This window comes from Calidris pugnax, unplaced genomic scaffold (genome assembly GCF_001431845.1).
Source record: "Calidris pugnax isolate Ruff unplaced genomic scaffold, ASM143184v1 scaffold207, whole genome shotgun sequence".
Taxonomy (NCBI): Eukaryota; Metazoa; Chordata; class Aves; order Charadriiformes; family Scolopacidae; genus Calidris; species Calidris pugnax.
In genome coordinates, this window is record NW_015090931.1 from 552,095 (window position 1) to 565,893 (window position 13,799).

Sequence of the window (13,799 nt, forward strand, 5' to 3'; positions counted from 1 at the left end):
AGAAAATTTTCCCCCCACAGAAACCCTGAGGGTGAGGACAATTTGAGCATGTCCTCCGCCAGTTGACAGGACTTGTTCGACTAGCTGCTGACAGCCTTCTGTGTGTCCTGCAGCAAGTCACCAGCCGCCTTTGCAACTTGCTTTGAGAACAGGCAGCTGGTGGCAGAGGGCCTTCTTTGTAAGGGCCTACCCCCTCCTCGGTTTGAGAGCCTGAAGAGTAGTGTCCTACTCACTCCACATGCAGAAAGTTGTAGTCTTTTAGTACACCAAGTAGCGTCAAAGGGGAACAGGACGCGGTTTTTGGCACACTACCCTTCTCTCTGGAAACAACAAACACTCTCACTTTATTCTTAATGTTTCCAGTTTTCTTTACTCTGACATTGCTCTGGCTCTCTTGCAACTACATTGACTGACTGGGCAGCTTTGACTACAAAGGTGTGTTCAGTGGCAGGGCTGGAGAGAAAGCACAGACATCATTCTTGGATGGTTAAAAGAGCCATTGTTGCCAAGAGCTCATGAAATGGTTTCATGAAGTAGCATGTGAGACCTGCTGTGAGGAAACACCCTGCATGTGAGAAAACCAACATCTGAATCAATATACAGCATAACCAGTTAGAAACTCAGGTCTCAGACTTGACTGTGAAGGTTAGGGAGCTACTAATAGCTCTGTAACATAAAAAATTTGGTCCTACTACATCAGTGTCTATGACTACTACATTGTCATATTCTGTTTTGACATCATGAAGAAACTGCTTTCTTGATGTCAAACTAATCCTGTACTTGCATTTCTCTGCTTCTTATGTAAGCCAATAGCCTTCTATAGAGTAACACCACTTTTATTGCCACCATGTTTCTAAACACATGCAAGACACTTAGCAAACATTTCCGTCCGCCGTGGCAGCCTGAAGTTGCAGCCAGTGGAATGAGACACCACTTCCAAAGAAACATCTTTTCTTCACAGAAGAACCACAGGCTCCTCTCCTGCAGTGCTCCCCAGCTGCTTCACAGAGCTAGCACAGCCCTGCCAGTTAAAAAGCATCTGTCAGGGGCAAAGTAGATTTTTCCTCTCAGGGGCTGTACCACCTTCAAAGCAAAAGCATCCTACCAACATACAAACGTCGCAGAGGAATTCTGTAAGCTTTTATAATGGCACCTGAAATACTTTTATCTCCTAAAAAGACTCAAAGAGTTCGTTGTCTTTTTCTACTAAGGTGAGTTGCTGTAGCAACCGGCAAGAGGACAGCCAATTTAGACACCACTGGTGAGCCTGGCCAGCTTTTACAGGCCATCCTTGGTATAGCTCTGCCTGGTGCTTCTACTACTTCTTACGGTGTGGTGTCAATGAATCTTCCCAGTTCCTTTTGAACTTGCTGGTACTGTCTTGCCTCCTGTGACATTAAATCTCAGAACTCACTGTCTGCTGTGTGAAACATTACCTTAATGTAACTGGTAAATCTGTTTCAAGCAAAGGAGAATTCCCCCCTAAACTAGCATTTGTACAATTTGGTGAACACTAGCTCTGCATCCACTTGACTCGCAGCTTTCAAGATTTTGTGAACCTTGGCTGTTTTTCCCCTCAGTCTTCTCTCCAGAGTAAAAGGGTTCCAGCGTTTTTAGTCTCTCCTTACAAAATGGCTCCTCCATTCCCTTGATTGTTGGAAAATACGAGGTGTTCTGAACTTGGTGTAAAATCTTTGTATATTTGTGATCCGGTACTGCATTCTATAATAATGGGAGAGGGGTATAGTTTAAAGCTACTGAAGCGGCATACCCAGGACGCCTGAAAAGTCAAGAAGAATAAGGAGGAGATAGGCATCTAAAACGGGCCTGGAAACCTACCAGAAGGACGAAAGGTAAAAAGTACACAGCGAGGAAGACGTCTTACTTCATCAGAAACGACCACCGAAGACCACCAGAAGGGACTGGAATGTCGCCAGAATGACGCAATCTATGAAGCAATCCCTAATGAATATGTAATAAGAGGTGATGGGGTGACTATTGAATATGTATGAAATTGCATAATCGTGAGGGTATAAATTGTAAGTTGACACGGTCGTCGGCGAACCAGATTTGGGTGACTACCCCTGGTTCCCGGGCCCGCGAAATAAAGCACCGCATATAACTACCTTCCAGTGGTTATGTGTTTGTCACCGACATGATCACATTAGTTGCCACTCTTTTAACTCCTTCCAGATGTAGAAACCAGAACTGCCCAATACTGAAAATGTGCGTCCATCAGTTTTACACAGGAGCAAAGTAGCACCACCTGTTTTGTTCGCAATACCCTTCCATAAGATGCCTACCGAATATTTTGATGCTGCTCCACAATGTGGTGTTTTCAGAAGAACTGCCAAAGATCTCTGCTCTGAGTTGCAACTACGTGTTGCTGAACTACAAGTTCAGTACCATGTGTACTCTGATAAATGATTTACACCACAAATGCAGATGTCTGTACTGGAGCTCATCTACCCCTTTTGCCAGATCTTACAAAACTAAGCTCCTTGCCACTGGACTAATATTGGACTACTTGAGAAAGCTCAGTATCATCTTGGGTGATTTAATTGTTCAGTCCCTCCTCTGAGTCACTTGCTGAATAAAATCACTCCAGGACTGCCAATACTGAAATTCTTCCTCCTCCTCAGGGCAGCTCTGTTGTGGTTTGGGCTGGGCTGGCCACTAAAACAAATGACAGATGCTCTCTAACTTCTTTCCCAAGTGAGAGAAGAATCAGAGAAGGACAGACTTTTGAGTTTCAAAGCAACTAAACTATGTAAATGAAATATTAATAATAAAGAGAAAAGTAAGAAAATTATGAAATATATACTATATATATACAAAACCATATAATTTCCCAAGATCATGATCACATCACTGACAGGCACTGGGAGAGTCCCAGACTGACTTGGCAATCGATGGGAGCTGAACTCAGGAACTGGATTCAGGAATGCTGAGCTTGGGATCAAAGGCAGACAAACAGACAGGGTCCTCCTGAGACGCCAGCCACTGAAGAAAGAGAGCTTTGATCCTTTGATCCTTCAGCTTTTATACTGAGTATGGGGCAGATGGGATAGAATAACATGTTGGTCAGTTTGTCTGCTTCTCTGCACAGGTGCGACCCCTCTACGCTTTTCTGCCTCTGACCCTCCAACACGGTACATAACAAAGTTATCTGACCTTGGTTGTTATAGCAGTAATTATAAGAAGAACCTCTCTGCATACCATTCCTTGGCATAAATTATAAACAATCAGGTCTTATCAGTCTCTGGAAGCAGACATTGTATGACAAATATGCCACTAATTTCAGAGAGTTCAGTTAGTTAGAAGAGGCTTAGCTGAAAAGCAAAATTGCTCAACAGAAAATTGGTTCTGTTTTACCTCAAACCAGGACAAGCCCATTCAGTCTTAACCCTTCACTTCCTATCCTGCTGAATTCAGAAAAGGATCCCTTATGTTCCTCTGGAACCAACATACCATTTTAAATTGTACTCACACATTTCTCTGTGCAAGAAAATACTTGAAAAGTTATTAAAGAAGCACCATAAGCCTACAAGTTCCTTGCAGAGATGGTAAAAGCAAGAGCAAAAGATTTCTTCCCTTTACCATTGTACTGGGCTTACATGGCAGGGTTTTGGTAGCCAGGGCCTAGACGAGTGCTTTCTGTGAGAAGCTGTCCCCGTGTCCGATAGAGCCCACGCCAGCCAGCTCCAAGATGGACCTGCTGCTGGCCAAGGCTGAGCCCATCAGCGACAGTGGTAGTGCCTCTGTGATAACGTATTTTAGATGGGGAAAAAACTGCATCGGCAGCCAGAGGAGAAGACTGAGAGTTATGTGAGAAACAACTCTGCAGGCACCAAATTCAGTGGAGAACGAGGGGGAGGAGGTGTGGCAGGCACTGGAGCAGAGATTCCCCTGCAGCTCCTAGTGAAGACCATGCTGTTACGAGTGAAAGGCAGGCGCAGATCCCACAGGGACAAAGCACAGCGCTCAACAAGTGAAATCTTTGGATTTATGGAAATGGTGGCATCACCACACTGGGAGCCCTGGGACACCGATGCTAATCAAACTGTGACCTGACGCAGTGGAACCCTGGCTTGTGACTGAAGCTCAAGGGAAAGCACCACAGAGGTGGATAATAAAACTTGCACTGTTTAACATATCAAGCATATGCAATGTCCTGGTTTGCTCATTAGTGAGCTTCCTGATAGAATGCAATTGTCTGAATTCTGAGATCCATGGCTGCACACCATGTTGGCACCCAGGCAGGGGTATGTGCAGATGGTGGGGAAGCAAACTATCCCAGGTTGCCATAATAAAATCTTCTCATGCCCTGCACATGGTGAGGCAGGCTGTCCCCCTGCAGCCCACGGTGATACCCACCTGCAGCCCGTGGAGGACCCCACGCCGAAGCACATGGATGCCCAAAGGAGGAGCTGACCCCATGGGAACCATGCTGGAGCATGTTTGCTGGCATGTTTGTTTATGACCCCCTGAGGGATCCACACTGGAGCAGTCTGTTCCTGAAGGACTGCACCCTGTGGAAGGCACCCATGCTGGAGCAGTTCATGGAGAACTGCAGCCCATGGGAAGGACCCACATTGGAAAAGTTGGTGGAGTAATGTCTTCCATAAGAAGGACCCCACGCCAAAGCAAGGGAAGAGTGAGAAGAGGCCTCCACTGGAGGAGAAAGGGGCAGCAGAGACAACATGTGATGAGCAGACCACAACCCCCATCACCCATCCCCCTGTGGGGGGGAGGAGGTAGAGAATTTGGGAGTGAAGTTCAGCCTAGGTGTTTGAAGATTTTTCTGATTTGACTGGCAATACATTTAATTTCCCCAAGCCAAGTCTGATTTTTTTCTGTGACTGTCATGGCTGAATGATCTCTCTGTCCTTATCTCAACCCACAAGCCTTTTGTTATATTTTTTCTCCTGTCCAGATGAAGAGAGGAGGGACAGAACGGCCTAGTAGGTCAACCCACCACAACCATCGAAGTATTAGCTAATCTGTCACAGTTGCACCCCTTCCAAAGGGAAATAAAAATACAGTTTAAAGTCAGATAGCCCATCACTGCTATTTGAGCAAAGGCAACTTGAAGTATTTTTACTGCAAAATAATAATACAAATTAGTATTTGGAAGCACTTGGTCTTAAACAGAGGTCTATACAGCTCTAATCTGTTTAAGACCTTTTTCTTATATACAGGTTTAGGACTCTTAATCCTGTCAACAATAAAGCATTACATTTCAATCACATCTGACATTTCAATCAATCATCTGACATATAGTAAGTGATGTCCATCCTTGGCTTTTCATGTCTGTAGCTTGATTTTTATTCTGGCTGATAAAAATGTAAGATACTTTATAGAAAATGTAAGAGTTAATATATTACATTACTTATTCAGCAGCCAAATACGATCAACTTCCCAGTTTCCCAGTTTATCTCAATATATGTACACAAATCCTACAACAAAGCTTTAACATATGTTTAGCATAGCTGCTTTCTGAACACTTTCATTACTATAATTTCAACTTGAGCTACGAATATTAGTAAGAATTACTTCTTCCTTCCTCCTCCCTGAAACATGCATTTATTGTCTAGTAGTCTATATATACCTACTTAACCTTGTTAGCAATGCATCTGCATTCTCTCCGACATCTTATTCCCCCATCTTTTTCCAACAACCTGAGTTCTCTTCAGATTTATTTGAATTTTTAAAATATCCATTCCCAATTGCTCCAACCAACACTCAACATAAAAAATATGTGACAAACACCACAGAGGTGTTTAGCAAATCTAAGTAAGTTCAGTTAGAAGGTACTCAATGACAGCTTCAGTTACTGAATAAGCACTGCTACAGCTTATATAATCTTAAACTTACTTTTCCCACAGCATATAGCTAGTTCCCCTAGCCAGGTTTACCAGTAATTAGAAGCTCATAAGAATATTAGAGGTAATCACTGTCATTCGGATATGAACATTTCAAACTGTATTCATCCATGTTCGAATATGCTTATTAATCCAACAGAACTGCATCTTTATAGTTTAGTTTTGTACACAAAAATGTTCATATTTGAAACGTATGCATTCAATCAGATTTAAAGATCAGCCAAAGCATGACTGATTAAAGGAATTACAAAGAATAATGCACTGTTGATACTACTCAACAATATCGGAGGCTTACAGAGTTAATAGTCACTACAAATCTACTTGTGTTGTATGAAGGGACATACACATGACACCGGCTCAGTTGGTTGGCTTGCCAAGTATGACAGTCTTGAGGTTTTCAATTCGTATCAAATGGAACACAGGCTTTCTACATTATCATGCTGTGACCGGCTCATCTAAAATAAAAAGTACACATTTAACCTTTAGTGTCATTTCTCTGTTTGCATGTGACTTCATTGTATATTAGAAACTAATAGCACCAACATGTCTGCTTTCATTGATGTTTTGCCCCATATTCCATATTCCATTGCCCCATATTCCTTCTTTTTATTCCCTTTTTATTATTATTTTATTATTAAATAATGGTGGATTCACCTATTATTTCAGGATATCCAATTTCAAGGAACTTAAAAGTTATAGCTTATGATGACAGAGTAATGGGCAAACGTGCATAAGGACTGTAATACATAAAGAGATATAGATCTATATAATCCTTGCAGTATTTCCATATAAAAGGATTAGCTTCTTGTTAATTTGGAATGGGATAAGCAGATTCAATTACCTGTAACATTACTTACTTCCTTCCCTCAGTTTTTTTAATTCCTCTATTATATCACTATACACACACGATAAAAGCTCCTCTTGGGATTTTGTTCCATCCAGATAAACTAAGAAAGACAAAAGAAGAAGTTTTTATGAGTTCTATGCCAGTTATCTGTAATAGCAATTGGTAGTTTTCAGTATTCCTATGGGTGGCATCAGAAGAGATAAAAACCAGGACCAGTACCTCTTTTATTCTTTCCCAAATTCATTTTACGTGTTAAAAAATTAACATAATGGAAAACTATCCTAGCTAAGAACTAATTTACAATGTTTTGGGGTATGAAATTCTCCATAAGGGTAGCAGTAATAACATTAAGACAGTACAGCAATGGAATAATTCAGCAGAAAGGTCCCTATGCAGCAGAAGACCTCAAGTTCTTCCTCAGCTTTAGGGTTTGAGCAAGGCATCGTGGTTCCCATTCTCACTGCATGGTAAGGATGAAGCAACCGCCCAACTTCTCTTTCCTCTGGCCCCCACTCCAGAAGTAGGCAGTCCAAGAGCTGTACAAGCCTGAACATCACACAAGCTCAGGGTATTGCCCCATCAGCTGGCCCAGCTTTTCATGCAAGACTGGTGACTGCAGTGTGTACAGTCAGCACCTGGGAAGTATCTTTAGCTTATCAACCAGGACTTCAACCCTGTTCTGAAGAATTCTGCCAGTGCATCAGTCTCAGAAGATTCCTATTTTAGCCATATGCACGTATGCATATGTGCACACATGAACTATCTTGTTAAATGGACTCAATTAGTGATCAGAACATTTCTATTTTATTAACCACAATTTTCATTATTAAAAAGCAAAAAAACCCTACAGACTTGCAAAATAAACCAACAAATGGTCCAGATCTACTGTCCAAGTGCCACAAAAACATCTGAAGAAAACTTTGTCCCATTCAAACAACCCTCACATCCCCCAAAAAACTGCACAAATGCCACACGTAAGCATTTTATAAGTTTAAAATTAAGAATACCATACCAATGTTACTTGCATTCTCTTCCAATTCATTTTTATATTTCAGATACATAGGCCACACGTGTCCATCGAAGTACCCCGGTGCATCTGCTGGCTGATAGACTCTGGTGCTACACAGAAATAGATTTGCTTTCCCACACAAGTTTCACATTTTCCCCTATTGTCAGCTGGTTTAGTAAAAGCATTTATCCAAAACAAAAAAAGACTGGCAGGCTGCATAACTGTTAGTGCGAACGAGGTGCCTTTGTTTTAATATAATCTGCAATACTCTTGGTAACTTACCTATTTCTGCCAATCAAGTTACATTTGAGATAAGGTAAATTTTTTATTTTTTAGTTTTTGTTAATGAAAAAGGCATTACATGTAAGTTAAGCTGTATCAAAAGTGTTACTGAAACAAATTACTTTTTATCTTTTTTTTAATGGCTATGCAGATTTCTCAAGTTTTAAATGACTAGCAGTTTTGTCTAGTCACTTCCAGCCTGGACACTGAAGTCCTTTAAAGGTGAGTCTAGTGAGAAACCAAGAAAGTGGAATCAACAAAAGCCAGCTAAATAGAGGATTTTTTCACTGAGCCAGCAGATTCTAACTTCATGCACATGTATTGCTCCAACCACACAGCATTGCTCCAGATTTGTAGGCAAGACAGAGACTGGCTCAATGATCAACATCACATATACAGTACAATTAATGCACAGTCTAAACAAAGCATACACTAAAACTGCACATGAACATTGTTACTTTAACAATAATAATCACATATCTGTATTCAACTAAGGATAAGGCCGCTTACTATTTTTTTTTAATTGTTTCTCATTTTAAACATGGTTTAACTCCAATACGCAGTCAGTAACCTGAATAACTTATCTGGACAACAAATTCTCTTTTCAGTGTTCGTAAAACATTTAACACTTTAATATCTTTCTACTCTAAAATGAAAAACAAAACAAAAACCCCCACGCATCCCTGCATACTTTTGTTAATGTTGGTTAAACACCCACATGGCCTTCCCTGAGAATCACAGATGATCTTAATAGCTTGCATTTATCAAGCACCAAAGAAAAGCTAATACAAAAGGGCCACTCCAGCTTAGGGGATACACTGACCCTTTGTGAGCAATAACCAAATAATCTTACCTCCTCCTCCTTTTGCACTCCTCATAAGGAAGGGTCAAAAAATATCTTCTATTCCATAGTTCATTAAGTGGCCTAAAATAATAACAACATATTTAGTTACCTCTTCCTTTTTAGGGCAGCTTTTAATATACCAGGTTACATACTACTGCTTACTCATAATTGTATAGCAGAAAGCCTTCAACAATCAAAATATGAACATGAACTGTATTTTTCAGGTTGTCGCATGTATTCTGTGGCTCTTCTGTCACAGCACCTGAGCTTGCTGGGTTTTTCATCCAATTGCGAATACTTTTCACCATGTCATCCATATAGAGGGCGTCGAGTACTAGATGGAAACAGAAAGTTAGGCACCCCTTCAAAACAGAGAATTAAAAAGAAAAAAGAGGAGCACTTAAGTAACTCTAGGTTAATCAGTAAGAATCTAATAGTCTACATACAAGTCTAAATGAAAGGGAACAGGATTACCCCAAAAATTCCATGTTTGCAACTGATGATACCCTGAAACTAAAGCTTTCCCCAGGACTGGTATGGTCTCTCAACTCTGTAGCACCTGGTTTTGTCTGCAGACATTGTGTCTGCAAGAACATACTGAGTAAGTACTGAACGGTAGAGAGAAGGCAACCTTTGGATAACATAAGAGTAAACACGTTAGAGGAGCTTTTAAGAGCAGCATTAAACACAGATATTTGAACCAGAATGTCCAACTTATCCCTCCAGTTCAACATTCCAGTTTCATTAAGTCTAACAGTAGAGCCAAAGACTGCATAGCTGATAAGAATCAGTTTTTAGATAGAATTTAAGGTCCTGGCCAATGTTCTGGGTAATGCATTTTGTGATCACCAAGTGTCAACAGGGATTGGCAAATAAGCAACTGTTCACAACTACATATGACCTGAACCAAAAGTGGATCTGGATCTAGTTCATAAGACTAAATTAGCATGTTGAGCCAGCATTAACCATGAACTTCAAAACATTTGGTCTCTATGTGAGATCAGACATGAAGTAAAGGTGTCAGAATCAAACCTGAGTTTAGGCTGATTTGGAATATGACAATGAAAGAGACTCAGTGGTGATATCGCAGGAGTTCATTATCAAAGTGAAAAAAAACCAACCCATCCTCACATAGAAAGTGATGAGGTTAAGCTTATGCCAGTGCTGCAAACCAACACTTTTACCTGAACAGCACCGTTTGCTACTGCACTAGACACAGCTGTAGAAATAGAGGAAAAGATTAAAAAGAGAAAATGAAGGGTCAAGCACTGGCTTGAGCTATTTATTAGTTCAGCAAGTTTTCTTATTTACCTCAGTGAGCTGAAACAAACTAAGCAAAGGATTGCTCTGAAACAACCATTTGTTCACTGCCTTGCTCAGAAGAGAAGAGGGGCAGCAGGAGGAGGGGAAGAAATGTTCAAGCTCAGCACAACAGAATTTCAGCACAATGTTCAAAAGCAATGCATCAAAGTTACTGACCATCATACAGCTTAAATCCACGTTCATCTGTTTCTACTTCAGACTCTGGCTGAAGGGGAAAAAATTTCAATATTTTCAAGGCTGCTTTTACAACCGCTGTCACAGAGACATATTCTTCAGTATCAAACATAAAGATTATACACTTTTGTATCCCAATTGATTAAATTTATCTTCAAAATTAAACTGCTGTATACAACTATTAAAATACAATACAACACTTTATTTAACCTAGAACAACAAATTCTCCAAATCATACCTCTTAAGTTCATTAGAGCTTTACTTAAGAAATAAGAAGCTGCTTCACCCTCCTTCACAAACAACTCCAACATCAATGGAAAAGTTGTTTTTCTGTTTTGATTTGGGAGGAAGAGAACTATCTATGGGTGTAGTGTTAACACAGTATCATTAACTTCATTAGCACAAGGTATCTTGAAAAATGCATCCAACATATACTCTTATTTTTAAAGGGTATCAAAGACAACAGAAAACCTGGTGTCAGGTGCCAGGTATACCTGGTGGTTTTGGCCACTGAAAGTTTAATTACCCCAGTTGTTCATTTTATTTCTCTTTCTCATGAATTCGACATTATTTTAAGTAGTGTCAATTTTAAAAGTTTATCAATAGGAGAACTGAAAAGAGAAGAAACTACACTAAAATCTACTTGAGCCTACTTTTACCGATCAGGTCTTTCTATGAATACTATTACCTTAAAGAAGTCGTCTTGAGAGATTGTATCACAGTTGGGAAGCATTTTCTTAAGCTTTTTTGCCAGCGTTGTTTTCCCTCCATTTGTTACACTGAGACAGAAAACATAGTAAAAACTGCATCAAGACAAAAATCAATCTTTTAAACATATGTACAGGCTCACACACACATTTCTACATAGTGAGACAAAAATACACAATCCAAACTCCCCCCAAAGTTTATTCACATTAAATACTCTCTACCTCTAGAAATTTTCTGGCAGGTTCCAACAGTTTTCAGACAGTAAATCTAGCAGTGCCAAAAAAAGAGATTAGAGAGCTGGCACCTGAGATCTCCAACAGAGACAGAAAAATTTCTTAAGAGTTATATGCCATAAAATGAGACAATTGTATGTTGTGCTTGTAATCTATTTTCAAAAAAATATCCATTTGGAAATAGAAATGACGTAACTTAATTCTGAAAGGAAGACCAGTCTTAAACTGTGGAGGAAATTTAATTTGCTAATACTTACCCTCCAAGGCCAATAACCAATACTTTCATAGTTTGTTTCCTCTCCAGTTCTTCTTTTTCACGGTCAGAAATGGTACCCAGTGAAAACTCTTCATTCAGCAATAAGGAAAGTAGCTATTGTGTTAAGAAATATCAATTATAGGTAAGACTTATTATCTGTCCTTTTTCTTTTTGCAAAGCTACTGTCTGAACCTCAACTACTTATTTTTAATGCTAACAAAAAAACAGCATACACTTGCTCCTCCTCCCATAGAATAATCTGCAGTCATTAAAATACTATAAAGGCAGTTTAAGCCATCCTAGCTAATTTAGCACTGAGAATGATTGGGTAGCCTTGATCTTCACCAGAAAAGATCAATGATTGAAACTCTGAAAAAGATTACATTTGTCCACCCATATCCCCAGCTGCTGCCTGGAAACAAACCCCGAGGCTCTGGATGGCTGAACACCTACAGGGGTCAGAGCTGCTAGAAGCCACAATCCTGTCTTTCCCTGACTCTCTTCCCAGAACTTTCTTCTGGAGCAGGTGTTTGCAGAGTCCATAGTGAACTATACTGGAAAAGCTGAAAACCAGTTCTATAAGGGAGGAGGGAGGGGAAAAATGTTAGTTTTCAGCTGAACAAATTCCCTCCAGTTTACCGTTCAGTTACCTGTGCCCGCAAAAGTATGATGTAGCAGAAGGACAACAGGGCTGCTTCTCTTGACAGCAGCACTAGCCTAGAGAGTTTGTCAAAGCAGCTTAACATTTGTCAAACATTGCTCTCCAAGCATACACACCAGTTAATAACTATTTAACCACATGCAAACATCCTTGTCCTCTTAGGTCATGAGGAGGTAAGGCCTATGACACCTAAGACTTGAAAGGACTGAGCAGGTAACATCGTCTCCTGTCCCCAACAAATAAGTGTCTGTACTACACTAGAAAAAAGACTGTTACAGGGAATCAGTATGAAAGTAAAACCACACTATTTCTGTTAAAAGATTTAGACATACACAGAATCTGAAATAATAATATCCTTTTGTACTTGGTGCAATGCCTGGAAGTTCAACTGTTTCACAGGTCTGCGACGTGACCTTTGCATGGTTGCTTTATATGCTTTTTCTGTTATTAAAAAACACCAGACAGACTGACTAGTCCAAGTCATCACCAGTATGACAGCCATTGCTCTGCAATGGTGCTGCGCACCTACAGTAGTTGACACTGGCAAGTTTTATAAGGTAGCAAGCAAGGGTTTTTGAAGAATATTGTAATTCTCAGGTTCAAAGATGTGATGCATCTATCTAGTCTAAGAGCTCAAACGGATGATCCGTTCTCAGGAACTGAAGATACTCAGTCCATTTAAAAGAACAACAACAAAAAGTTTTCCAAAAATCATCAGTAAGGTTTGCGTTCCAGAGGATTAGCCTTTGTCCCACAAAAAAAGCTGTGTAACAAACTAAACATCTGGATGCACCTGCTGAGCTTTGGACTCTAATTTACGTCACTGTATAAAAGTTAATCCCACTTTAAGGCAAGAAAAAACACCAGGGTGAAAAAACCCACCGACTCCTCCTCCCCCCCAGAGTAATGTGTAACAGGAATTGCAAAGGCGAACTCTGTCGCCAAGGTTGCAACACAGAAATCCCAAACTACCCCAGTGGGCTTACCATCCTCACACAGAACAGAGCCCCACGGTAACCCTAATTGCCCCTGCCCTGTTCCTAACGGCATAGCGTGACACAGCTCCAGCGGGAGGGAACAGCCGAGGCACGCTTCCTTCCAGTAGCCGCCAGACCCGGCTGAGGAATGTCTCCCCCAGGCCCGGGCCGGCAGCGGGGCCGAGAGGGCAGCCCACGCCAACCGCCACAGAGCCCCACGCCGCCCCCGGCAGGCCGCCACACTTCGGCGGCGCCCCCGCGGCTGGCATTTCACTGTAACGGCTGCTTAAAGACACCTTCTGGGAGGGCACACAGAAGAAACCGTGGCGGCCGAAGGTCGCCCACGCAGGGGGACACCCCCCACCCGTCACTGGTGCCCGGTAGGTAGCTGTCACAGGCGCGCCTAACCGCCCCCGCGGGGCACGAAGCTCCTGTCACACGCTCGGGACAGGGCACCTTGCAAACCCACCGGTGTCGCCGGCTCGGGTCACGTCACGTCACGTCACGTCACATCACGTCGCGACGCGGCTCGCTCGCCCACCCGCCCACGCTCCTCGGGCCGCGCCGCCGCCTACCCGGCCCCCGGGCGCGCGCCGCGCC

At 41.6% G+C, this 13,799-nt stretch overlaps 1 protein-coding gene across 4 annotated transcripts in view; it reads right to left on the reverse strand.

Annotated features, from left to right (window-relative positions):
- Nucleotides 1-5,304: 5,304 nt before the first annotated feature.
- Nucleotides 5,305-13,799, reverse strand: part of NMRK1 (nicotinamide riboside kinase 1) — a 13,711-nt gene continuing 5,216 nt past the window's right edge. For 2 of the 4 annotated variants that reach the window (XM_014951654.1, XM_014951653.1), the window contains exons 2-9: nt 11,563-11,675; nt 11,053-11,143; nt 10,347-10,395; nt 9,030-9,201; nt 8,877-8,948; nt 7,745-7,851; nt 6,743-6,832; nt 5,305-6,340 (exon numbers count right to left, since the gene is read on the reverse strand). In XM_014951654.1, coding sequence (XP_014807140.1) covers nt 6,321-6,340; nt 6,743-6,832; nt 7,745-7,851; nt 8,877-8,948; nt 9,030-9,201; nt 10,347-10,395; nt 11,053-11,143; nt 11,563-11,591 — 630 coding nt within the window. In that variant the 5' untranslated portion in view covers nt 11,592-11,675 and the 3' untranslated portion in view covers nt 5,305-6,320. Of the gene's footprint in view, nt 6,341-6,726; nt 6,833-7,744; nt 7,852-8,876; nt 8,949-9,029; nt 9,202-10,346; nt 10,396-11,052; nt 11,144-11,562; nt 11,676-13,668; nt 13,781-13,799 lie in introns of those variants that run through there. The other 2 variants (XM_014951651.1, XM_014951655.1) reach the window with 2 other exon arrangements.